Source organism: Lacerta agilis, chromosome 2 (assembly GCF_009819535.1).
Source record: "Lacerta agilis isolate rLacAgi1 chromosome 2, rLacAgi1.pri, whole genome shotgun sequence".
Classification (NCBI taxonomy): domain Eukaryota; kingdom Metazoa; phylum Chordata; class Lepidosauria; order Squamata; family Lacertidae; genus Lacerta; species Lacerta agilis.
The window spans coordinates 114,732,160-114,758,267 of record NC_046313.1 but is presented as its reverse complement, the minus strand read 5'-3'; the positions used below and the strand labels follow the sequence as shown (position 1 = coordinate 114,758,267).

The 26,108-nt window shown below is 47.9% G+C and overlaps 1 protein-coding gene across 1 annotated transcript in view; it reads right to left on the bottom strand.

Moving 5' to 3' along the window:
* Nucleotides 1-592: 592 nt before the first annotated feature.
* Nucleotides 593-26,108, bottom strand: part of LOC117042526 — a 76,976-nt gene continuing 51,460 nt past the window's right edge. Inside the window, 8 exon segments of the mRNA XM_033142068.1 lie at nucleotides 593-788; nucleotides 791-1,765; nucleotides 4,577-4,695; nucleotides 5,331-5,353; nucleotides 7,246-7,321; nucleotides 8,430-8,508; nucleotides 18,092-18,838; nucleotides 24,294-24,513. Coding sequence (XP_032997959.1) covers nucleotides 658-788; nucleotides 791-1,765; nucleotides 4,577-4,695; nucleotides 5,331-5,353; nucleotides 7,246-7,321; nucleotides 8,430-8,508; nucleotides 18,092-18,838; nucleotides 24,294-24,513 — 2,370 coding nt within the window. The 3' untranslated portion in view covers nucleotides 593-657.

The following is a 26,108-nucleotide window of genomic DNA, read 5'->3' as shown; positions in this document are numbered from 1 at the left end:
GAGTCGCAGTTGGCAACCTCCCACTTGTCAATCCCAGCCTACATAGTTTATCTGGTACTTAATAGACCGGGAGTCGTGATTAACTTTGCTGTCATTTGTTTTCGCATTTGTTGCCTCTAGGTGGCTGGTTTTGTGGTGCTCGACAAAATGCGGCCTCGTGTAGAAGCTCTCGCCGCAATACACGCATTTGTACGGTTTCTCTCCCGTGTGGGTTTTCTGATGAGCGATCAGGTTCGAACTCAGGTTGAACCTTTTCCCGCACTCGGAGCACTGGTAGGGTTTCTCTCCCGTGTGGGTCCTTTGGTGCCTGATCAGGGCTGAGCTACAGGTGAAACACTTGCTGCAGTCGGAGCATTCGTAGGGCTTTTCGCCCGTGTGGGTCCGCTGGTGAACGTTGAGCTGCGAACTCACGCTGAAAAACTTGCCGCAGTCCCGGCACTGGTACGGCTTCTCCCCTGTGTGGGTTCTCTGGTGAGTGATAAGGTTCGAGTTCAGGGTGAAGCTCTTCCCGCAGTCGGCACAGTTGTACGGCTTCTCTCCGGTGTGGATTCTCTGGTGTCGGAGGAAGCTGGAGCTGCAGGAAAAGGTCTTCCCGCACTCGGCGCAGTCGTACGGCTTCTCCCCCCTGAAGTTTCTTGTGCGCGTTGAGGCTGGATTTCAAGTAGACGCTCTTGGGGCAGTCGGCGCACTTGTAAGGCTTCTTCCCCTGTGGATTTTCTCGTGGGCGTTCAGGCTCGATCGCACGCTGAAGCTTTTCCCGCAAGCCGAGCACTCGTAGGGCTTCTCTCGGTGTGCGTCCTCTGGTGCACACTGAGCTGGGAGCTCACGCTGAACGTTTTGCCGCAATCCGAGCATTCGTAGGGCTTCTCTCCCGTGTGAGTCCTTTGGTGTCGGCTGAGGCTCGAGCTGCAGCCGAAGCTCTTCCCACAGTCTGAGCAGTCGTACGGCTTGTCCTCCGTGTGGATCCTCTGGTGCCGGATCAGGCTCGAGCTGCAGTTGAAACTTCTGCCGCAGTCCGCGCACCGGTAAGGTTTCTCTCCCGTGTGGATTCTCTCGTGTGCGATAAGGTTTGAGCTCTGGCTGAAGCTTTTCCCGCAGACGGAGCAGGTGTAGGGCTTCTCTCCCTTGTGGGTCCTCACGTGTGGGATAAGGGCGGACTTCTGGCTGAAGCTTTTCCCGCAGTCGGAGCACTTGTAGGGCTTCTCGCCTGTGTGGATCCTCTCGTGGGCGACCAGGCTCGATTTTAAACTGAAGCTCCTCCCGCACTCTGAGCACTCGTAGGGCTTCTCCTCCGTGTGGATCCTCTCGTGGGCGATGAGGCTCGAGGTCTGGCTGAAGCTTCTCCCGCACACCGAACACTCGTACGGTTTCTCCTCGGTGTGGATTCTCTCGTGAGCGACAAGGGTCGATTTCTTACCAAAGCTCTTCCCACAGCTCAGGCACTTGTGGGGCTTCTCGCCAGTGTGGATTCTCTCGTGAGCGATAAGGTTCGAGCCGTTGCTGAAGCTTTTCCCACACTTGCTGCACATCAGTTGCCTCTTACTGACGCTGAGTTTGTTGCCTGCTGCACGAAGGACTGACTTGTTTTGGCCTCTCCGTGGAGGAGTCCTCTCTCGCTTCTGCTCGTTTTCCAAAGTCACATCCTGCTGAGGAACCGGGGAAACCGTGTTTTTGGCTTTTCCTCTTCCAGGTATATCTAACTGTTCAGAACTGCCTGCACTGAGAGTTGTTTCGTCGCCGTTCTCCTCAGTTGTCAACCCTTGACCTATCAAAAAAAGGAGATAGTAAAATAAACACTATTAGCAGCGAGTTTGGTAATTGCCCAGTGCTGGAAATCATCAAAGGTTCCTCTGCAAGACTCACGGTTAACTCATGCATGAAAAACTGCTTTATCTGTGTGGGAATGTTTAGGAGTGGATGAGTATATTATTTATATATATCATCCCAGCTTGTGTGAGCAAGCTCCAAACTTAGCAGAGTCACATTCCCTTTTAAAACACAGCAGAAAACGTTTGCATAGGCTTGCTTAAGCCAGCTATATTCCGGGTATATTCCCCTTGTTCCCTCTTAAAAGTAAAGATACAATACAGCACTGATTATTAGATATAAAAGTGTTTACTCACGAACATCCAAGAGTCACAGTACAGGCTTCAAGGAGGCAGACAAACTTAGATAAATGTATTTACATGCAGTGAAGCTGCTTCCATAAGGGAACAGCCTTCACCCCTGCTTCTCTCAGCTGCAAGCTGAGAGAGCATCCTGCTTCTTCAAACGACAAGTCTGCTTTGGGATCTTCCTCCCAGGTAAGACCACACCTACTTCTGGTTCCTGCAACTCAGTCCAGGTAAACAAGAAGTTAAGCCTGGAGGACTGAGTTACCTTCATGTCCTCTCTAGGAGTGTTGTGTTTGGCTGCTCTGTGTTTACATCCCACAATCTGAACGTCTAGTCAGACATAGATGTGCAGTGGACTCTCCTTCATTGGAGGTCTTTAAGCAGAAGTTGGATGGTCCTCTGTCATGGATGATGATGATCATAGAATCCTAGAGTTGGAAGAGACCACAAGGGCCATCCAGTCCAACCCCCTGCCAAGCAGGAAACACCACCAAAACATTCCTGACAGATGGCTGTCAAGCCTCCGCTTAAAGACCTCCAAAGAAGGAGACTCCACCACACTCCTTGGCAGCAAATTCCACTGCCAAACAGCTCTCACTGTCAGGAAGTTCTTCCTAATGTTTAGGTGGAATCTTCTTTCTTGTACTTTGAATCCATTGCCCCGTGTCCGCTTCTCTAGCAGCAGAAAACAACCTTTCTCCCTCCTCTATATGACATCCTTTGATATATTTGAACATGGCTATCATATCAACCCTTAACCTTCTCTTCTCCAGGCTAAACATACCCAGCTCCCTAAGCCGTTCCTCATAAGGCATCGTTTCCAGGCCTTTGACCATTTTGGTTGCCCTCCTCTGGACACGTTCCAGCTTGTCAGTATCCTTCTTGAACTGTGGTGCCCAGAACTGGACACAGTATTCCAGGTGAGGTCTGACCAGAGCGGAATACAGTGGTACTATTACCTCCCTTGATCTAGATGCTATACTCCTATTGATGCAGCCCAGAATTGCATTGGCTTTTTTAGCTGCTGCATCACACTGTTGACTCATGTCAAGTTTATGGTACCCCACCCATCTGGCGACAAATGGATTAGTGTTGGCCTTTAAAATGTCGCAGTACACTTTGCTGAGCATAATAATAATATTATGCCACTCTGGGCAGCTCCCAACAGAATTAAAAGCACAATAGAACATCAAACATTAGAAACTTCCCTAAACAGGGCTGCCTTCAGATGTCTTCTAAAAGTCAGATAGCTGTTTATTTCCTTGACATCTGATGGGAGGGCGTTCCACAGGGCAGGTGCCACCACCAAGAAGGCCCTGTGCCTGGTTCCTTGCAACCTCACTTCTCGCAGGGGGGGAACTGCCAGAAGGCCCTCGGAGCTGGACCTCAGTGTCCGGGCAGAACAATGGGGGTGGAGGTGCTCCTTCAGGTATACTGGGCCGAGGCCATTTAGGGATTTAGTTGAGATTCCTGCATTGCAGGGGGTTGGACCAGATGACCCTCTTGGTCCCTTCTATGAGTCCATGGCCATTTAAAAAACAAAAGAGACCCTGCAAATTAGGGACAGCCTGACCAAACGCAGATAAACAGTCTCAGAGATTAATTTAATTTATTCAAATATCTATCTATCTATCTATATCTATCTATCTATCTATCTACCTATCTATCTGTGTATATATCACTCGATTGTACTCTCTAAGCCATTTACAAGAATTAAGATTATCAACATAAGATTTAAAAATAATTAAAACTTATGAGGAAAAGAGATTAAGACACGTCAACATCTACGTGTCTAGATAGCCTTGCCTAAAGATAAATTTTAAGCTGAAAACAGTTCAGTGAAGGCGGCTGCCTGACGTCAATAGGCAGGGAGTTCCAAAGTTAAAAGGTTACCACGGAAAAAGACGAATATCTTACAAGTACAGAATGAGTATTCTGTAAGGAAGGATAAGGATAAGGTGGGATAAGGAATAATTTATTAGCCAAGTACATTTTCCAACATACTTGGAATTTTGCTTCGGCTACATTGCAGTGTAAACATACCTTATACAAACACTGGGTTCGTGCAAGTTAAAATGGTCTCACACACAGGGTTGACATATATCTTTTAAAAAATTATAAAAAAATTAGATATACGTACAGTGGTACCTCGGTTTTCGAACGTCTCTGTTGACGAACATTTTGGTTTTTGAACACACCTCGGAAGTCGAACATGCCACACGTCTTCCGCTGAGGGCAAGATCCTGAGGCCTAGCTTTCGGCTGCTGAGTTTATGGTTTTCGAACGTTTCAGAACTCGAACGGTCTTCCGAGAACAGATTACGTTCTAAAACCGAGGTGCCACTGTATATGTATGTATACTTTTCAGCCATGGTTATGGGCTTACTGGGAGCAGGGTAAGGATGATCCCCAATCCACTTTTGCATCATGGCTGGAGCAGAATCAAGAAAGTCTCATATTCACCTTTGCATCCAAGGAGCTCGTCCTGAAGGGCGAACCTTTCCTCCGAATGAGCACCGGCTCCCTGTTTCGGCTCCACCAGAAATGGTTTGGTTCTTTTGGGAAGCTTGATGCCTTCCTTGCTGGAGAAAAAAGACAGAGAAGGATGTTCAAAACGGACAGGCAGCCTCAATTACAAGATGTTCCCTACCCCACAGCCCACCCCACATTCAAGGCCCCACCAGTGAAACCAGCAAGAACGGATCCCCTGCGCCCACTGGCGGAGGAAGGCTCCGCGCTACCCGGGGCAGCGAAAGAAAACGCCCTGGGGGGAGGTGTCGTGGCATCACATTGCCATGTCACGGCGGAGTGCGCCTGTGCGAAATGTCGCGCAGGCGCACTCCATCAGCGGTTTCCACAAACCTCTTTTAAGCCGCAGAGCGAAGAGGCGGCTCATGGGGCTGCCGTGCACGATCGGCGGCTCCCCGCCGATCGCGCACGGCAGCCCCACGAGCCGCCTCTTCGCTCTGCGGCTCAAAAGGGGGCCGCGGAGGCGGCGGTCCGACAACGGAGTGCGCTGCGCGAAATGTCACGCAGGCGCACTCCGTTGTCGGGCTGTGCGCTGCTGCTCCCGGGGTGACGGAGGGAGCGGCGGCGCATGGGAGTGGCGGGAGGGACAGCCGCTTGTCACCCCCCCCGTCCCTGTCACTTGGGGCGTACCGCCCCTACCGCCCCCCCCCCAGCGACGCCCCTGCCTGCGCCCACAACTCAAGCTCACCTGTCTCCCAGAGCCTCAGCACCCTGGAAAAAACGAAGACAGAAAAAGCAGTTAGCAAGATTACTGATGGCTACAAAGGGGGGAATGGGGATTTCTGGTTTGTGAGGGGCTTTTCAGTTTTTGTTTACATTATGTATTTTGTGTTTTTGTTATTGTGAACCGCCCTAAGAGCTACGGATGGAAAAGAGGCATACAAATTTAATAAACAATAAAACAATAATTTAAAAGTCGGGATACGTTTTGAAGGTGCTTCCAGGAGATAATTTATAGGCTGAACTGCTCGCTTTGCTGCTTGTGGGTATTTTAAAGGCTGCCAATATTTTTATGAAAGTATTTCTGCACTGTTCTATATATATATATCTGTGTGTGCACGTCTATCTATATATCTCAGGGCAGCACAACATTAAGATACAAAACACAATTAAAAGAATACAGATAATCCATAAAGTGACAGGCTAATCGTTTTTTTAAAAAGTAGAAAATATAATCAGCCAGAAGTCCGACTGCCAATAAAAAATGTATTCAAGAGACTCCTGAAAGTCAAGTGTAAGGAGGCTTCTGCCAAATCTCTGCTGGGAAAGCAGTTACATAGCAGGCGATTGGATACCCTAAATACCCAACTTCTACCAGAGGCAAGGTGGACCTCTATAAAACAGGGAACAATTAAAAGCACCTCTTCAGGTGAGCTGCATAATCAAGCTGGATTTGAAGGGTTCAGGGGGTTCTAGGAATAATAGGAATAGGAATTAATTTATTATTGGCCAAGTACATTTTCCAATATACTTGGAATTTGTTTCGGCTACATTGCAATGTAAACATACAGACACTGTTCCTCTCACAATACAAAGAAGCAAAGAAACCCCATCCATAATTTACCTCCCCTTCAGCTATACAACTACGAATTTAACAATTTAATGGCACAAGGGGAAAAACTATTCTTGTGCCTGGCCGATTTTGTATATGAAGTCCTATAGCGACGTCCAGATGGAAGTAAATCAAGCAGATGATGACCGGGATGTAAAGGATCTGCTACAATTCTCTCTGCTCTCTTCCTAACTCGGGTAGCATAAATTGTCTCTATTGAAGGCAAGCTAGCACCAATTACCCTTTCTGCAATTCTTACAGCTCGTTGGAGTTGCAATTCTATAGCACATTATTATTGTTGTTGTTATTATATTATTATTATTATTATATTACTACTACTACTACTACTACTACTACTATTTGCACCTTTCCTTAAAGGAGCTCTGGGTGGCATTCACAGTTCTCCCTGTTATTAACAACGCAGTGAAGTGGGTTAGACTGCGAGACAGCTGAGTGGGGATTCGAACTCTGGTCTCCAGGGTCTTAGTCCAACACCCTAACCACTGCACCACGCTGCCTTCCTTGACTGATTTACCTCTGAGTTTCCCTGTTTCTTCTGCCTTACGCAACGTTGCAAAAACCGAACGGCGCTTTGCAGGCTGCAAAAACTCACGGCACCAGCGTCCTTCGCCTTTGCAGCAAACCAATTGAGATAAGGTGTAGTTAAGAGTGTCGGACTAGGGCTTGGGAGGCCGGGGTTCGAATCCCCGCTTTGCGATCACGGGGCAATCTTGGGGCCAGTCGCTTGCTCTCAGCCTAAGCTACCTCACAAGGTTGTTGTGGGGTTTAAATGGGGGGACGGGACCAGAAATGTTGCCTTGAGCTCCATGTAGCAAAAGATGGGGAAATAAATGTAATAATACTGTATATAGATATGTTTTTAAAAGCAGGCGTTGGTCCTGTTATACACAGGCTAGACTAGAAGCCGAGGTAGAGAGAGGAAAAAAGTGAACCAGGAATATATCTTTAAAAAAAAAAAAACCCACAAGTTTTGGCTGGGTTTGAGGGATTATTGGGGTACGAACGCCAAACCACTCACAAAATCCCTTACCTGATTCAGCTCTGTGCCATCCATTCCTCCAGCTCCCCTCCTTCCCTGGATGTTTTGACTCAGCAGAGGTGAGATGCTAAGCAGGTGTGGGGGAAAGAAGAAAGAAGAAGAAGAAGAAGAAGAGAAGAAGAAGAAGAAGAGTTTGGATTTGATATCCCGCTTTTCACTACCCAAAGGAGTCTCAAAGCGGCTAACATTCTCCTTTCCCTTCCCCCCACAACAAACACTCTGTGAGGTGAGTGGGGCTGAGAAACTTCAGAGAAGTGTGACTAGCCCAAGGTCACCCAGCAGCTGCATGTGGAGGAGAGGAGACACGAACCCGGTTCCCCAGATTACAAGTCTACCGCTCTTAACCACTACACCACACTGGCTGGAAATAATCAGAGGTAGGGGAAATTCTGCAGAGAGAGAACAACAGGTCCTGGAGTAGGCGATGGCTGCAATCCTCTGCACGGCTGACTAAGTGGCTCAGGGGCAGTGGCTCAGGGGCCGTGCATCAGAAGCTCATAGACTTGTGGAGCTGGAAGGGACCCCGAGGGTCATCTAGTCCAACCCCCTGCAATGGAGGAATCTCAGCTCAAGCATGTAAATCAGATGGTCCCTAAAAGCCCTTAATTCAATTCCTGGCATCTCCAGGGTAGGGCTGGGAATGTCTCAGACCTTGCAGACTGCTGCTGCCAGTCAGTGCAGACAACAGCAGAAGGCAGCCAAGCCTTATGAGGAGCGGTCGAAGGAGCTGGACAAGAGGAGACTGAGTGGAGATATGATAGCCATTGCCAAATATCTGAAGCGCTGTCACATGGAAAAGGGAGCATGCTTGTTTTCTCCTGCTCTGGAGGGTAGGACTCGAACCCATGGCCTCAAGCTACAAGAGATTCCGACTCAACATATGGGGAAACTTTCTGACAGTAAGAGCTGTTTGACCGTGGAAGGGAGGTTTGGCACTCTCTTCCTTGCAAGTTTTCAAGCAGGGGTCGGATGGTCATCTGTCATGGATGCTTTAGCTGAGATTCCTGCACTGCAGGGGGTTGGACTAGATGACCCTCGGGGGTCCCTTCCAACTCTACGATCCTAGGGTGATTTCAAGCCCCACTGAAGTCAACGGGGCTTCCTCGGGAGTGGACGCGCATAGACCTCCCGACACAGGTGGGCAGGCAGGTGGAAAAGGCGCACCAAGCCAGTACCTGCAGCTATTTTGGAGATGTTTGGGGGTGCGCTCGCGCGCTCGCGTGTGGTACCCTGTTTTCTCCGGGCGCCCTGTTGATTGTTAGGGGCAGCGATGATCCGGATCAGGCGCTTCTTTCCTTGCAAAGCTGCTGCAGGGGTTGTGCTGTCGTCGGGCAAAGGCGAGTCTCCTATCCAGGCGGCTGCTGCTGCCTTTTTGCTCCAAGCGCGCAGGAGGCTCCTCCGCCGATCCCGGTGCACATTTGGGGTGCTGGGTGGGTGGGTGGGTGCCTGCCTCTCCCCGCCCCCCGCCCCCAAGGCTTCAGAGGCACCCCCGGATGCTAACTCCGCCGCTTGGCAAGAAGCTCAGCCCCTTCCGTCCGACCTCCATCCCTCCCTCCGGAGCCGGACGAGAGGAAACACGCGCGCCCTTGCGCTCTTCGCCCTCTGCCGGTGGCTGCAGAGGGGTCTGGCCGGAGGCGGTGGTTTCCTCCCCCCCCCAAAAAAAAGTATTCCTGAGCTCGTGCAGAGCGCCTTCCTGCAGAGAGTAATGCAGTCCCCCGCTTTCTGTCTGGGCGAACAACAACACAACAACAACAACAACAACAACAACAACAACAACAACAACAAAGCTACGGATGGAGGATCTCTTTCTCTTTTTAGATTTTCATTTATATTTTCACCATTGCAGTTTTCGACATTGCTATAACATGACATTCAAGAGGAATTGAACATCCGACTTCCCTTCACTGCATATTCTAATCATTCCATATTTTCCCTTTCTTGTTTTTCGTTTGTTTCTCGTTCGTTTCCCTTTCTTGTTTCTCGTTTTTAACTCCGTTATATTGCTGGGTTTACTCTAAACCTGCTAACGTTTTAACTTGCTTGCAGTGGTGATTCTTCATATAACCTACAAACTTTTTCCAACGGATAAAGGATCTCTTAAGCATATGCAGAGCGCCTTTCTCCAGATGGGGAACTGCTACTTTTCCCCCTTTCTTGGGGCTGCACGCAGTATCCCACAGCATGTGCAGAGTGCTTTTTTTTTTTTTTAAGCGGCAGAATCATTTCCCCACCTTTCTGGGGGGAAGAAGATCTATAGGCAGACGGCCTTAGAGCATATGCAGAGTGTATCTGAAGAAGTGTGCATGCACACGAAAGCTCATACCAATAACAAACTTAGTTGGTCTCTAAGGTGCTACTGGAAGGGTTTTTTTTAATTTTTAATTTTGTTTTCCTGCAGAGATTTGTGCTCACCACTTTCTGTCTGGGCAAACAAACAAAAAAAAAAAACATACGCAGAGCGCCTTTCTTCAGATAGGCAACTGCTAATTGCAGTGTTGGGCAGCTCCTGCCCCCAAACAAGCGCTTGAAACTCGGGAAAGATGGGTGGGAGCCCTGCCTGGAAAAATCAAAGGCTGTTTTTTTTAATAAATCTGTATTTAAAAAATATATATAGTGCTGTTCATTTTTTTAAAAAAAGACTGACTTTCAACAATCATACAATCGTAAAACCATTTTAAAAAATCAGAGATCAACTATTGATTGATTGGCATCGACCTGTCTCGGGAGACAACGGAGGAGTGAGCCCAACTATTACAGAAGAATCTTAATTACCTGCATAGGCTTGGCTACACAGCAACGTTTTTGCGGGCATTTAAAGGTTAATGGAGAAGACGCCCGCTGAATTTCTATTGGCTGAGCATTCCGCAGGGACGGGGGCGGCGCCAGAAGTGACCAACCCCGTCCCTCCAAAGGGATAAGTGAACGCAGTAGAGGCGGCAGAGGGAGAGAGTTATTTCCGGTTGCCAACGTAAGGAAGCAGGAGCCCCGCATCCTCTGGCTGCGTTCAAATAGGAACCTGAATAGGCGCGAGCTCTGAATGTCCTGTGAAGTTGGGGAGAAGGGAGATGAACAGCTGGGCGCGCCTTATCGGAGCATGTGAGGTACAGGGGCGAAAGTGAGCTTCTCCTCCAGATATTTAGGGATTTATTTGGGCATTGCGAGAGAAGAAAAGCAAACCCTACACAAATCCGGAGCGGAGTCCCTAAGACAGTTGGATGGCACCTTGTACGCCTCCTTCCGGAAACTCCTGCAGCCAAGGTGGTGCCAAACGTCTTGCTGTGCTTTCCTTTGGACCCCCATCAGTCTTGCCAACTGGGGCAGCCCAGGATCTCCAGACACACTGCCCTGGATTGTGCCCCAGGGAGGTCGCTTTGGTGCTGCTAACGCAGCGGGTTTTTTCTTCACCCCCGGAGGCGCGCTCCATTGTTTCTCGAGACAGACGGATGCCAAAACAAACTAACCATTAAAGGATATTTTCATAATTTCCTGCATAGGATTGGCAGCATAGAAAGGTTTTCAGCAGGCGCTCGAAGACTGAGTCATAAGGCACCCACTGAATGGCAGACTACTCCCCACGACTGGGTTGATGTACTCAAGACGTCATTCTTCTTGTTGTCAGGTGAGCCTCACCAACTCAGAAGACAACCAGTGATGCTCCTGCAGATTCTCCCTGCCAGGTTTGTTTAGAGTTGTTACAGGCGGACAACCTCGCCCGACAGTGCTCTCCTCTCCTGCACATTCCAGCAGCAGGTAAGTACAGTGGTACCTCAGGTTACGGACGCTTCAGGTTACAGACGCTTTGGGTTACAGACTCCGCTAACCCAGAAATAACGCTTCAGGTTAAGAACTTTGCTTCAGGATAAGAACAGAAATCATGCTTTGGCAGAAGGTCCATTAGCTAAAGTGGTGCTTCGGGTTAAGAAACAGTTCAGGTTAAGAACGGACCTCCGGAACCGATTAAGTTCTTAACCCGAGGGTACCACTGTAACTGGGCCTGAAGCAAAGTGTGCTTTCGTCCAAAGCAAACAGGTACAAGGTAAAAAAAGGTAATAGGTAATGACCCCTGGATGGTTAAGCCCAGTCAAAGGAGACTACGGGGTTGTGGCATTCATCTCCGCTTCATGCCGAGGGAGCCGGCGTTTATCCACAGACAGCTTTCCGGGTCATGTGGCCAGCAGGACTAAACCGCTTCTGGTGCATGGGACACCGTGACAGAAACCAGAGCGCACGGAAACGCCGTTTACCTTCCCGCCGGAGCTGGTACCTATTTATCTACTTGCACTGGTGTGCTTTTGGACTGCTATGCTGGCAGGAGCTGGGACAGAGCAATGGGATTCGAACTGCCGACCTTCTGATCATCAAGCCTAAGAGGCTCAGTGGTTTAGACCACAGCGCCACCCGCGTCCTTCCCACCTCATGCTGCAGCCCAAGTGCTGGCATGGAGTGAGACCTGGCATTTATTGCAGCCCAGATGTCCCACTCTTATTACCGAGCCTTGAAGATTATTTGGCCAGATGACTCTGTGTTTTTCGGTCCTGTAGGAAAATACTAGGAGTAATTTTCTTTCTTTTAGGGTCTGCTGATCTTTGAGGCGGCAGCTGTGTATTTCCCTGAGGAGGAGCGGGCGTTGCTAGATCCAGGCCACAGAGCCTTGTGCAAGAAAGTCATGGAGGAGAAACAGGGGAGTGTATCTTCCCTAGGTAAGAACAGCTGCTTGTGGGCTTTTTCAGAGCCATCTGGTTGGTTCTCTGCGAAAGCCGGCAAGGGTTTTCAAAGGCCTCTAAGCCAAATTAGGGACTAGACATCCCTAATGGCTGCTGGTCATCCTGGCTACGTTCTGTCTCCAGTGTCTGAGGCAGTGTGCTTCTGAATACCTAGGGAGAATGCAGTTGTTCTGCCAAGTGAAGGAGATAACGAGGCTTTCAAGTTTATTATTTTTGTTGGTTTTTAAAAGGGCTATTTAAGGTATCGAACTGTCTGAGATGCAACAGGGATAATGCTTCTCTAAAACTGTTTTTTTTTCATTGTCCTATATTGAGAGATTTTGGGCAGAAGGTAACCGAACCATCAACAGAACGGAACAACCTACATTTACAGAGCAAAATACCTCTTGAACTATATACCCAGTACGTGAAACCTTACAAAAGGACAATACGAGTGGACTGTCTGAGCCCTAACCACAGCAAAAGACTGATCCGGGTGAATTGGAAAAATTAAAAACGTGGCTCCCTTCTATGATTGATTGGAGACTTATACAAACTCACAGCATACGAAACCACTTGCATATAAACGCAGACTTGCCGTGCACAAATTCAGTGATATTTGGAATCCATTCTTACAAATACTGTAATAGGTTAAGATCTGGTGAAGTACAACAACAACTTTGTAAAGTATAGTTTTGGGGGTTCCCCCCCTTTACTTTCCCTCTACACGGGTTCTGTTTCTCTTTCTCTTTTACTCTCATTTATTTATTTTCTAAAGTTTTATTGTTGTTTCTGACACTTCAAGTAAGTCAAATGACTCACTGCCACGATCGTACACAATGCAAAGCCACAGAGATGAATCGGACCACTCAACAGGCAGGCCCCCGCACCCCTTGTCGAATCTCTAAGCAAAGATTGACCCCCCAATCCTTTCTGCATCTGATAAGTAGTCTGGAAAAAAAAGACGAGAGTGCTCTAGACTTCCTCCAAAAAGTGGTGGAACTCTTCTTTGTGTGTGGCAAGTTCTCATTGCAATGTTCAAGTATGGCGGCTCGCACCCAGTTCTCAATTGGTCAGACATTAATTAAGTAATGCATTAACAGTCAGAGTTCAAAGAGTCTGCAGGAGCACTCACATTAGGACACGCACTAAATAGGCAAATATATGTCATAAAGGTAAAGGTAAAGGACCCCCTGACAGTTAAGTCAACAGTGACATGAGTCAACTGTGTGATGCAGCAGCTAAAAAAGCCAATGCAATTCTGGGCTGCATCAATAGGAGTATAGCATCTAGATCAAGGGAAGTAATAGTACCACTGTATTCCGCTCTGGTCAGACCCTCACCTGGAATACTGTGTCCAGTTCTGGGCACCACAGTTCAAGAAGGATACTGACAAGCTGGAACGTGTCCAAAGGAGGGATACCAAAATGGTCCAAGGCCTGGAAACGATGCCTTATGAGGAACGGCTTAGGGAGCTGGGTATGTTTAGCCTGGAGAAGCGAAGGTTAAGGGGTGATATGCTGGCCATGTCAAATATATAAAAGGATGTCATATAAGAGGAGGGAGCAAGGTTGTTTTCTCCTGCTCCAGAGAAGCAGACACGGGGCAATGGATTCAAACTACAAGAAAGAAGATTCCACCTAAACATTAGTAAGAACTTCCTGACAGTAAGAGCTGTTGGACAGTGGAATTTGCTGCCAAGGAGTGGTGGTGGAGTCTCCTTCTTTGGAGGTCTTTAAGCGGAGGCTTGGCAGCCATCTGTCAGGGATGCTTTGATGGTGTTTCCTGCTTGGCAGGGGGTTGGACTGGATGGCCCTTGTGGTCTCTTCCAACTCTAGGATTCTATGATTCTATGAAGTCCAGTCGCAAACGACTGGGGTTGAGGTGCTCATCTCGCTTACTGGCCGAGGGAGCAGGCGTTTGTCCGCAGACAGCTTCCTGGTCATGAAGCCAGCAGGACTAAGCCACTTCTGGTGAACCAGAGCAGCACACGGAAACTCCGTTTACCTTCCCGCCGGAGCAGTACTTATTTATCTACTTGCGCTTGACATGCTTTCGAACTGCTAGGTGGGCAGGAGCTGGGACCAAACAACGGGAGCTCACCCTGTCGCGGGGATTCGAACCACCGACCTTCCTATCGGCAAGCCCTAGGTTCAGTGGTTAGACCACAGCGCTACCCGTGTCCCCCTAATATATATGTCATATTATTTCTTTACTCTCTTCGCAACCTCCTCCTGCCACCTCAGCACTTCACAATCTCCAATACAACCGTCCCTGAAAACACTCACTTAACCATTTTTTACTGTCCTTATTAGAATCCTCCTTGTGCCTCATCTGGAGTTGTTTTTCACTTTAACATTCAGCCGTTAGATTCCTCCTAAACTGGCTCCTATCTGTTTTGTGATCGGGTCACATTATTGGGCATGTGACACTGCCCTCACTGTAAGGAGCCTAAGGGGGAAAAATCTACCTAATTTGGCTAACAGATTGAGGTTGAATCCTGACAAGACAGAAGTACTCTTTTTGGTGGACAGGGGGCGGGCAGGTGTAGGGGACTCCCTGGTCCTGAATGGGGTAACTGTGCCCCTGAATGACCAGGTGCGTAGCCTGGGAGTCATTTGGACTCACAGCTGTCCATGGAGGCACAGGTCAATTCTGTGTCCAGGGCAGCAGCTGTCTACCAGCTTCATCTGGTACGCAGGCTGAGATCCTACCTGCCCGCAGACTGTCTCACCAGAATGGTGCATGCTCTAGTTATCTCCTGCTTGGACTGCTGCAATGCGCTCTACGTGGGCTACCTTTGAAGGTGGCCGGTAACTGCAACTAATCCAGAATGCGGCAGCTAGACTGGTGACCGGGAGTGGCCGCTGGGATCATATAACACCAGTCCTGAAAGAACTACATTGGCTCCCAGTATGTTTCGAGCACAATTCAAAGTGTTGGTGCTGACCTTTAAAGCCCTAAATGGCTTCAGCCCAGTATACCTGAAGGAGCGTCTCCACCCCCATCGTTCAGCCCAGACACTGAGGTCCAGCTCCGAGGGCCTTCTGGCGGTTCCCTCCCTGCGAGAAGAGAGGTTACAGGGAACCAGGCAGAGGGCCTTCTCGGTAGTGGCCCCCTCCCTGTGGAACGCCCTCCCATCATATGTCTAGGAAATAAAGAACTATCTGACTTTTAGCAGACATCTGAAGGCAGCCCTGTTTAGGGAAGTTTTTAATGTTTGATGTTTTATTGTGTTTTTAATATTCTGTTGGGAGCTGCCCAGAGTGGCTGGGGAAACCCAGCCAGATGGGCAGGGTATAAGTAATAAATAATAATAATAATAATTCTAAGAGGCTTGAAAGCAGAGGCTGGCCCCCTATCAGGGATAGCATAGTAGTGCCCTGCATTGTGGCTCCTGCACTGAGCAAGGGGTAGGGCTGAATGACCTTTGGAGGTCCCTCCAAACTCTAATCAGGATTCTCTCTTTCCCTATGCAGCAACTGGGCAGGGCAGTGAGGATTATGAAGAGCCAGTTGGGGTGTCCTTGGAACCAGTTAAGAATGAAGAGGGAGAAGAGACCTCTGGGGATCAAGAAATGGGGAGGCAGGGCGGAAACCAAGTAGACGCCTGTGAAATCTCTGTCCAAAGAGCGTACACAGAGGAGAAACCACTGGCCTGTGGTAATAGCTTCAGTCACAGCGCAAACCTCATCTCTCATCAGATAATCCACACGGGAGAGAGAAAAGTTAAGAGTCTGGAATTTGGGGAGGACTTTTGTCAAAGCAAACACCAAGCTTCACACCAGGCAATTCATGGGAGAGAGAAACATCGTAAATGCCTGGAATGTGGAAAGAGCTTCAGTCGAAGCACAAACCTTACTAAACATCTGAGAACTCACACAGGGGAGAAACCGTTTAAATGCCTGGAGTGTGGGAAGCACTTTAGTCAGAGCTCAAACCTGATTTCCCATCAAATAATTCACACCGGGGAGAAGCCCTACCAGTGTTTGGAGTGTGGCAAGGCCTTCAGTCAGAACACAAACCTTACCAAGCATGGGAGAATCCACACGGGGAAGAAGCCTTTCAAATGCCTGGAGTGCGGAAAGAGCTTCAGTCAAAGCTCAGACCTCATTTCCCATCAGAGAATACACACGGGCGAAAAGCCATTTAAATGCCTGGAGTGTGGGATGTGTTTCAGTCAGAGCACGGCCCTTACGAAACATGACAAAATCCACACGGGAGAAAAGCCGTACGAGTGTCTGGAGTGCGGAAAGAGCTTCAGCTGGAGGAAAAACCTGACTTCACATCAAAGAATCCACACACAGGAGAGGCCATACAAATGCCCAGAGTGTGGGAAAAGTTTCAGTCAGAGCACAAACCTTATTAAGCATGAGAGGATCCACACAGGGGAGAAACCCTATAAATGCTTGGAGTGCGGCAAGACCTTTACTGTGAGCACAAGCCTTACTTCACATCAGAGAATCCACACAGAGGGGAAGCCATATAAATGCCCCGAGTGTGGCAAGAGCTTCAGTAGGGGCACAAACCTCGAGAAGCACAAAAGAATTCATGCTAGAGAGAACCGCTTCAATGCCTGGAGTGTGGAACGAGCCGTCGAAGAGGAGACCTTCCTTCCCATCAAAGAATTCACCCAGGAGATATGCTGTTTAAATGCCTGGAGTGCGGAATGAGCTCCAGTCAAGAGAACCATCTTTACTAAATGTGACAGAATATTAAATTTAAGAAGCATTTTAATGCCTGGAACGTGGGGAAAGCTTCAGGTCAAGCACAATGCATGCTAATGATTTAAGAAACCTAGAGTTTCAGTCAGGGCCCATCCCTTAATTTCCATCAAAATGTTAATTGCTTTGAATTTTCCAAAATATATATTTTTAAGTGTCTATTTTATTTATTCAGGGTACCAAGGGAGAGTGCAAGGGTGTCATGGAGAGAAAACAATAGATGGCTTTGGTTAAGAGCTGCCTGCTTTTCACGCTGTCCATATTTCTGTTGATTCTTTTGATAGATAAAAAAATTTAAAAATTCCTTCCAGTAGCACCTTAGAGACCAACTAGGTTTGTTCTTGGTATGAGAAGTGTGCATGCACACGAAAGCTCATACCAAGAACAAACTTAGTTGGTCTCTAAGGTGCTACTGGAAGGATTTTTTTTTATTTTTTTATTTTGTTTTGACTATGGCAGACCAACACGGCTACCTGCCTGTAACTGGAACTTTTGATAGATGTTTGTTGGTAGGTGTGTAAGTGATGAAAAAGAACCAGGTGGCAAAATAAGACTGTAGTTCCTCTTTTTCTAATCTTTTCAATAAAATACTTCCAAATGTTTTTGTTTTTTTGTTTTTGTGGTCTTCCATCTCTTAGGACTCATGTAGACAATACATTTTCCAGTTGTGCTTGGCTGGGATTTTATATTAGACATTTCATCTGTGGGGAGCCCTCAATCCAATGCTGGGAAAGGGGGGGCTGATCCTTTCTGCCCTACTCGGCTCCCCTCCACCAGCAGCTGCCTCCCTGCCTCTTCTTGTCCCACTGGCCACCCTTTGAGGTTGGAGGGTCCCCATGTGGGGCGACCTTCCTCCCCAAAGTGCATTTTCCACCATCCTCCATTGCAGTCTTGACTCACCTCCAGCTGCAAAAGATACTCACCAGATTCTTTCCTGGATAGGAAAGACAAAGGGCTGTTTCTGCTCTCTCCCCAGAGGAGGTGGCAGATCAGAAAGTGCCATAATTCCTTCTTTCGAGAGGCCTTTCTAACGCAGGCCTAGTCTGTCCAGTGTGGTGTAGTGGTTAAGAGCGGTAGACTCGTAATCTGGTGAACCGGGTTCGCGTCTCCACTCCTCCACATGCAGCTGCTGGGTGACCTTGGGCTAGTCACACTTCTCTGAAGTCTCTCAGCCCCACTCACCTCACAGAGTGTTTGTTGTGAGGGAGGAAGGGAAAGGAGAATGTGAGCCGCTTTGAGACTCCTTCAGGTAGTGAAAAGCGGGATATCAAATCCAAACTCTTCTTCTTCTGGCCTGCCCCACACCTTCTTTGTAAAATAAGGTGGGCTTTCTGGTATGGCTTTACTCCAGTGTGGTCTCCCTTTCTTGGTCTCCTAATAAACTAGGTCAAGGAGAAGGCTTTCCCGGAACAGGATTGTTCTGCGGGCGGCCTGTCCCCGGCGTGGTTCCTGCGGTGGCGGACCAGGTGCGACTTGCTGATGAAGCCCTTCTCGCAGACGGCGCACTTGTAGGGCTTCTCGCCCGTGTGGGTCCTGCCGTGGGCCAGGAGGTTGGAGGTGCTGCTGAAGCTCTTCCCGCAGGCGCAGCACCGGTAGGGCTTCTCCCCGGTGTGGGTCCTCTCGTGGAGGATGAGGTGGGAGCTCTGGATGAAGCTTTTGCCGCAGAAGGAGCAGGCGTAGGGCTTCTCTCCCGTGTGGGTCCTCTCGTGCGTCACCAGGTGCGACCGGCGGCTGAAGGCCTTTCCGCAATAAGCGCACTGGTACGGCTTCCCGCGGAAGTGCGGGCTGTGTCTCCGCAGGCCCTCCTTGCAACCGAGTTGCGCCCCGTCTTCGCGCGGGTAGACCGACTCCTGGATTTCAACCGCTTCGTACTTCACGAGCTCCGAATCGAAGCTTTCGCCAAATCCGCCGTCCGACCCTTGAGGCTGCTGCCGCAGTGGGGTTTGGTCAAGAGAGATCTCGCCCGTCCCGCAGGGAACAGATTCCCCCACCCAATTCCTTGGCCAGCTCGCCTGTGGCCTCTTTGGTTCGCTCTGACCCTCTGAGGTTTTGCCCTCTTTGCAAACCCGGGCGACGCTTTCCGTGACGGATGGTTCCACGTTGTCGAGGCTTTCCTGGAGATGGTTTTGCGTGCCGCACTCACCCACTTGCATGTAATCTGTGGAAATTATTAAAAGAATGGTGATGTGATTAGTAAGAATAATAAGAATCGTAAGAATTTTAATATTTATACCCTGCCCATCTGGCTGCGTTGACCCAGCCCTTTGCGGCAGCTTCCAACACATATAAAAAACATGATAAATGTTGATGGTCTATCATTTTAGAGTCTTTCATAGAGTCACAGAATTGTAGAGTTGGAAGGGACCAAGAGGGTCATCAATGCAGGAATCTTTTGCCCAATGTGGGATTCGAACCCACAACTCTGAGATTAACAGCCTCATGCCCTACTGGCTGGGTCTAACTCAAAAGGAACCCCTATTCTCTTCTCTGTCTTCCCTGTATATAGAGGTAAGTTATAGGCAAGTTGTAGGCATCAAGTGATTATTATTTTTTACCACTTTTCTATGATCAAGCTGCTATGAAATGTTTGCACTTTTAACCTCTATAATTTTGCAATCCCTTTTAGAGTACAGGTTTAGATACTTTTATGATATAGGATAAAGCTGCTAGGAACTGTGTGCAATTTTATTGTTTTAAGCAGGGCCCCCCAAACTAAGGCCCGGGGGCCAGATGCGGCCCAATCGCCTTCTAAATTTGGCCCGCAGATGGTCTGGGAATCAGCGTGTTCTTACATGAGTAGAACGTGTCCTTTTATTTAAAATGCATCTCTGGGTTATTTGTAGGGCCTGCCTGATGTTTTTACATGAGTAGAATGTGTTCTTTTATTTAAAATGCATCTCTGGGTTATTTGTTGGGCATAGGAATTCATTCATTTTTTTTTTTCCAAAATACAGTCCAGCCCCCCACAAGGTCTGAGGGACAGTGGACTGGCCCCCTGCTGAAAAAAATTGCTGACCCCTGTTTTAAAGCCTATATTAAACATTTTACACACCTGGTTAGTTTCTGTTCTATTTGGTGCAGTCACAGAGGGGCTGCTGGTTATATATTGTTAACATGCGATTGTGCTGGAAGATTTTCATATTTTTCATTAACAGATATCTTTTGTTTTCCGATCTTTAAATGTTGTAACATTTTCAGCACCTAAACTTTGAAACTCCCTGCCTATTGACACCAGGCAGGTGCATTCACCGTATTCATTTTGGTGCCTGCTTTTTTAAAAAAAAATTGCTTAGGGAAGTCTAACTGGAAATGCAGATGTTGGTGTGTTTTGCTCTCTTTTTAGTTAATCACAGATTTTAATCGCTTGTTCTTAACTGATTTTAGAATCATAGAATCCTAGAGTAGGAAGAGACCACAAGGCCATCCAGTCCAACCCCCTGCCAAGCAGGAAACACCATCAAAGCATTCCTGACAGCTTAGCAGCTGATCAGCAAGAGATCGGGAGAGAGATAAGAGTCCCGGCTCCCTTTCAGCCCCACCTCCATTGTTGAATGTGCTGCAGAGAGAGGTTGTTTGTTTCCCCAGCTACATGTGACTGGCTGATTAGATTATCTGTCTGGAAACTGTAGAAATGGCTCCCTTTCCTTCAGAAGCTGCAGAAATGTGAGTTGAACCCAATAAAAATGGGGCTTTTCCTCTTTGCTTTTCCCCCTTTGCAAAATAGCTGCAAAACATTTAGCTGATTCTAAAAAAAGAAACCCAGGGCTCTTCCCTTTGCAAAAAAAGCTACAAAACTTTTAGCTGATCCTCAAAAAAAATCCAGGGCTTTGCCCTTTGCAAAAAAAGCTGCAAAACTTTTAGCTGATCCTCAGAAAAACCCTGGGGTTTTAAAAAAAGCTGCAAAACCTTTTGTTGTTGTTGTTCAGTCGTTCAGTCGTGTCCGACTCTTCGTGACCCCATGGACCAGAGCACGCCAGGCACGCCTATCATTCACTGCCTCCCGCAGTTTGGCCAAACTCATGTTAGTAGCTTCGAGAATACTGTCCAACCATCTCATCCTTTGTCGTCCCCTTCTCCTTGTGCCCTCCATCTTTCCCAACATCAGGGTCTTTTCCAGGGAGTCTTCTCTTCTCATGAGGTGGCCAAAGTACTGGAGCCTCAACTTCAGGATCTGTCCTTCTAGTGAGCACTCAGGGCCGATTTCCTTGAGAATGGATAGGTTTGATCTTCTTGCAGTCCATGGGACTCTCAAGAGTCTCCTCCAGCACCATAATTCAAAAGCATCAATTCTTCGGCGATCAGCCTTCTTGATGGTCCAGCTCTCACTTCCGTACATTACTACTGGGAAAACCATAGCTTTAACTATACGGACCTTTGTTGGCAAGGTGATGTCTTTGCTTTTTAAGATGCTGTCTAGGTTTGTCATTGCTTTCCTCCCAAGAAGCAGGCGTCTTCTAATTTCGTGACTGCTGTCACCATCTGCAGTGATCATGGAACCCAAGAAAGTGAAATCTCTCACTGCCTCCATTTCTTCCCCTTCTATTTGCCAGGAGGTGATGGGACCAGTGGCCATGATCTTAGTTTTTTTGATGTTGAGCTTCAGACCATATTTTGCGCTTTCCTCTTTCACCCTCATTAAAAGGTTCTTCAATTCCTCCTCACTTTCTGCCATCAAGGTTGTATCATCAGCATATCTGAGGTTGTTGATATTTTTTCCGGCAATCTTAATTCCGATTTGGGATTCATCCAGCCCAGCCTTTCGCATGATGAATTCTGCATATAAGTTAAATAAGCAGGGAGACAATATACAGCCTTGTCTTACTCCTTTCCCAATTTTGAACCAATCAGTTATTCCATATCCAGTTCTAACTGTAGCTTCTTGTCCCAAATAGAGATTTCTCAGGAGACAGATGAGGTGATCCGGCACTCCCATTTCTTTAAGAACTTTCCATAGTTTGCTGTGGTCGACACAGTCAAATGCTTTTGCGTAGTCAATGAAGCAGAAGTAGATGTTTTTCTGGAACTCTCTAGCTTTCTCCATAATCCAGCGCATGTTTGCAATTTGGTCTCTGGTTCCTCTGCCCCTTCGAAATCCAGCTTGCACTTCTGGGAGTTCTCGGTCCACGTACTGCTTAAGCCTGCCTTGTAGAATTTTAAGCATAACCTTGCTAGAGTGTGAAATGAGTGCAATTGTGCGGTAGTTAGAGCATTCTTTGGCACTGCCCTTCTTTGGGATTGGGATGTAAACTGATCTTCTCCAATCCTCTGGCCACTGCTGAGTTTTCCAAACTTGTTGGCATATTGAGTGTAGCACCTTAACAGCATCATCTTTTAGGATTTTAAATAGTTCAGCTGGAATATCATCACTTCCACTGGCCTTGTTGTTAGCAAGGCTTTCTAAGGCCCATTTGACTTCACTCTCCAAGATGTCTGGCTCAAGGTCAGCAACCACACTACCTGGGGTGCATGAGACCTCTATATCTTTCTGGTATAGTTCCTCTGTGTATTCTTGCCACCTCTTCTTGATGTCTTCTGCTTCTGTTAGGTCCTTTCCACTTTTGTCCTTAATTGTGGTAATCTTTGTACGAAATGTTCCTTTCATATCTCCAATTTTCTTGAACAGATCTCTTGTTTTTCCCATTCTGTTATTTTCCTCTATTTCTTTGCATTGCTCGTTTAGAAAGGCCCTCTTGTCTCTCCTTGCTATTCTTTGGAAATCTGCATTCAATTTCCTGTATCTTTCACTATCTCCCTCGCATTTTGCTTGCCTTCTCTCCCCCGCTATTTTTAAGGCCTCATTGGACAGCCACTTTGCTTTCTTGCATTTCTTTTTCATTGGGATGGTTTTCGTGGCTGCCTCCTGTATAATGTTACGAGCCTCCATCCACAGTTCTTCAGGCACTCTATCCACCAAATCTAAGTCCTTAAACCTGTTTTTCACTTCAACTGTGTATTCATAAGGAATTTGATTTAGATTGTATCTTACTGGCCCAGTGGTTTTTCCTACTTTCTTCAGTTTAAGCTGGAATTTTGCTATAAGAAGCTGATGATCAGAGCCACAGTCAGCTCCAGGTCTTGTTTTTGCTGAGTGTATAGAGCTTCTCCATCTTTGGCTGCAGAGAATATAATCAATCTGATTTCGATGTCGCCCATCTGGTGATGTCCATGTGTAGAGTCGTCTCTTGTGTTGTTGGAAAAGAGTGTTTGTGATGACCAGCTTGTTCTCCTGACAGAACTCTATTAGCCTTTGCCCTGCTTCATTTTGAACTCCAAGGCCAAACTTGCCAGTTGTTCCTTTTATCTCTTGACTCCCTACTTTAGCATTCCAATCCCCTATAATGAGAAGAACATCCTTCTTTGGTGTCATTTCTATAAGGTGTTGTAAGTCTTCATAGAATTGGTCAATTTCAGTTTCTTCAGCACTGGAAGTTGGTGCATAAACTTGGATTACTGTGATGTTAAAAGGACTGCCTTGGATTCGTATCGAGATCAATCTATCATTTTTGAAATTGCATCCCAGTACAGCTTTCGCCACTCTTTTGTTGACTATGAGGGCCACTCCATTTCTTTTACGGGATTCCTGCCCGCAGTAGTAGATATGATAGTCATCTGAACTGAATTCGCCCATTCCCGTCCATTTTAGTTCACTGATGCCTAGGATGTCAATGTTTATTCTTGCCATCTCATTTTTGACCACATCCAGCTTACCAAGGTTCATGGTTCTTACATTCCAGGTTCCTATGCAATACTTTTCTTTACAGCATTGGACTTTCCTTTCGCTTCCAGGCATATCCGCAACTGAGTGTCCTTTCGGCTTTGGCCCAGCCGCTTCATCAGCTTTGGATCTACTTGTACTTGTCCTCCGCTCTTCCCCAGTAGCATGTTGGACGCCTTCCGACCTGAGGGGCTCATCTTCCAGCGTCATATCTTTTATATGCCTGTTGTCTTTGTCCATGGAGTTTTCTTGGCAGGGATACTGGAGTAGGTTGCCAGTTCCTCCTCCAGGTGGATCACGTTTGGTCCAAACTCTCCACTATGACCTGTCCATCTTGGGTGGCCCTGCACGGCATAGCTCATAGCTTCCCTGAGTAATTCAAGCCCCTTCGCCACGACAAGGCAGTGATCCATGAAGGGGGCAAAACCTTTAGCTGATCCTCAAAAAAACAAAAACAAAACAGGGCTTTTCCCTTTACAAAAAAGCTGCAAAACTTTTAGCTGGTCCAGTGCACCCTATGGAGTGAAAAATACGGTATTCATTAAATGGGAAAGCAGCGAAGAAATTTTAATGAAAGATAAATCTTGGTGATTGCTGAAAAGAATTGACAACCAAACACAGCAACACGGTGACCTAGGGAGAAAAAATGTAACTCTCATTTCGTGGTCTATTCCATTGACTATATGCATGGGAGACAGATGGAAAGGCAAGGTCTTTCTGCTGGAAGGAGAGAAAGGTTTGTCTCGTCTTTCCTTGAACATTTTCCTTTCCAGCTGCTCATGACAAGAATTCTATAACTGAGGTGTGCTTCTCCCCCTTTCCTCCTCCCTCCCCAGTGCCTTTTCCTTTTGTGCCACACCTTTTTGACTGCAAGCCTGAGATTTGGTATCCTCCTTACCTCGTGAGCTCGCATCATCAGAGCCGGCCTCCTCCTTCTCTCCCCTCTCCTGCTGCCTCTGCCCCGTGTCGGTCAGAACCTGCGCCGGTTCGGAGAAACCGTAGCCGTCCTCCTCAAAGGCTGCCTGCATCTGGAACGACAGCAAAGATTCCTCGTGCGACAGCCTCTGCACGGCCACTTTTGGCGGGTGGGGGACTGCGGAAGGTCTCAGGTTCGATCTCTGCCTTATCAGGGCAAGCAGGCAAAGGAAAGGGAACCAGGGAGCAGCAGCAGCAGCTATTTCATCCAGCTGCAGCAGAAGGAGAGGAGGAGAGCAAGGCATCACCTTCAGCTCTGCTAAGACAGAAGCTCCACCAAACTCCTATCACTCTCAGCTGTTACCCAGTATTCATCTAACTGTTGGTGGCATGTCAGGGGATGGGTGGTACTGCTGGTGAGGGACATGTCCTGCTCCTTCTGGGGTCATTCGTCTACCTCTGGTCCCCATCCTGCACTCAGATCTCACCTGTGGCTCCTAGAAGAAGAGAAGAAGAAGAGGAGGAGGAGGAGGAGGAGGAGGAGTTTGGATTTGATATCCCACTTTTCACTACCCGAAGGAGTCTCAAAGCGGCTCACATTCTCCTTTCCCTTCCTCCCCCACAACAAACACTCTGTGAGGAGAGTGGGGCTGAGAGACTTTAGAGAAGTGTGACTAGCCCAAGGTCACCCAGCAGCTGCATGTGGAGGAGCGGGGAAGCGAACCCGGTTCACCAGATTATGAGTCCACCGCTCTTAACCACTACACCACGCTGGCTGTCAGCCTGCGACAGCAACCACAACTCCAGGAAACAGCTTCGATTGGCTGGCTAAACCGGGTGAGGGTAGCCAATGGGTCTCAAAACCTCAGTGAGTTAGGGGCATTTTTGCATGAGAATACAGGCTCTGGCAGATTGAGCGGATGAGGCCAAGAGTGGGTCCATCGGTCAAGAAGGCGGTTTCTGTACGTGCCGTAGAGGGAAGTGAGGGGCTGATGGGGCTCGTCCACCTGGGAAGGGAGCCCATCTAGAAGGAAAACTCTAACCCTAAACCTTTGCTGCCTTGTGGGATATATTTGGGAGAAGAAAAGACTCGGGAGCAAACCCTACACAAATCGGGAGCAGGGTCCCTAGGACGGTTGAATGGCGTTTTGTACGGCTGTTTCTGGCAACTCCTGCAGCCAAGCTGGTGCCAAATGTCTTCCTTTAGACCCCATAAGCAAGGCTGAGAGGGGTGTCTTGCCAGCTGGGCAGCCCGGGACCTCCAGACACACTGCCCTGGCTTGCGCCCCGGGGAGGTCACTTCAATGCTGCTAACACAGTGGTTGCTTAGGGAGCTGGGTATGTTTAGCCTGGAGAAGAGAAGGTTAAGGGGTGATATGATAGCCATGTTCAAATATATAAAAGGATGTCATATAGAGGAGGGAGAAAGGTTGTTTTCTGCTGCTCCAGAGAAGCGGACACGGGGCAATGGATTCAAACTACAAGAAAGAAGATTCCACCTAAACATTAGGAAGAACTTCCTGACAGTGAGAGCTGTTGGACAGTGGAATTTTCTGCCAAGGAGTGTGGTGGAGTCTCCTTCTTTGGAGGTCTTTAAGCGGAGGCTTGACAGCCATCTGTCAGGAATGCTTTGATGGTGTTTCCTGCTTGGCAGGAGGTTGGACTGGATGGCCCTTGGGGTCTCTTCCAACTCTAGGATTCTATGACTGACTTCATCCCTGGAGGCGCGCTCCATTGTTTCTCAAGACAGATGGATGCCAATAATTACTCAGAGTAGACCTACTGAAATTAATGAAGA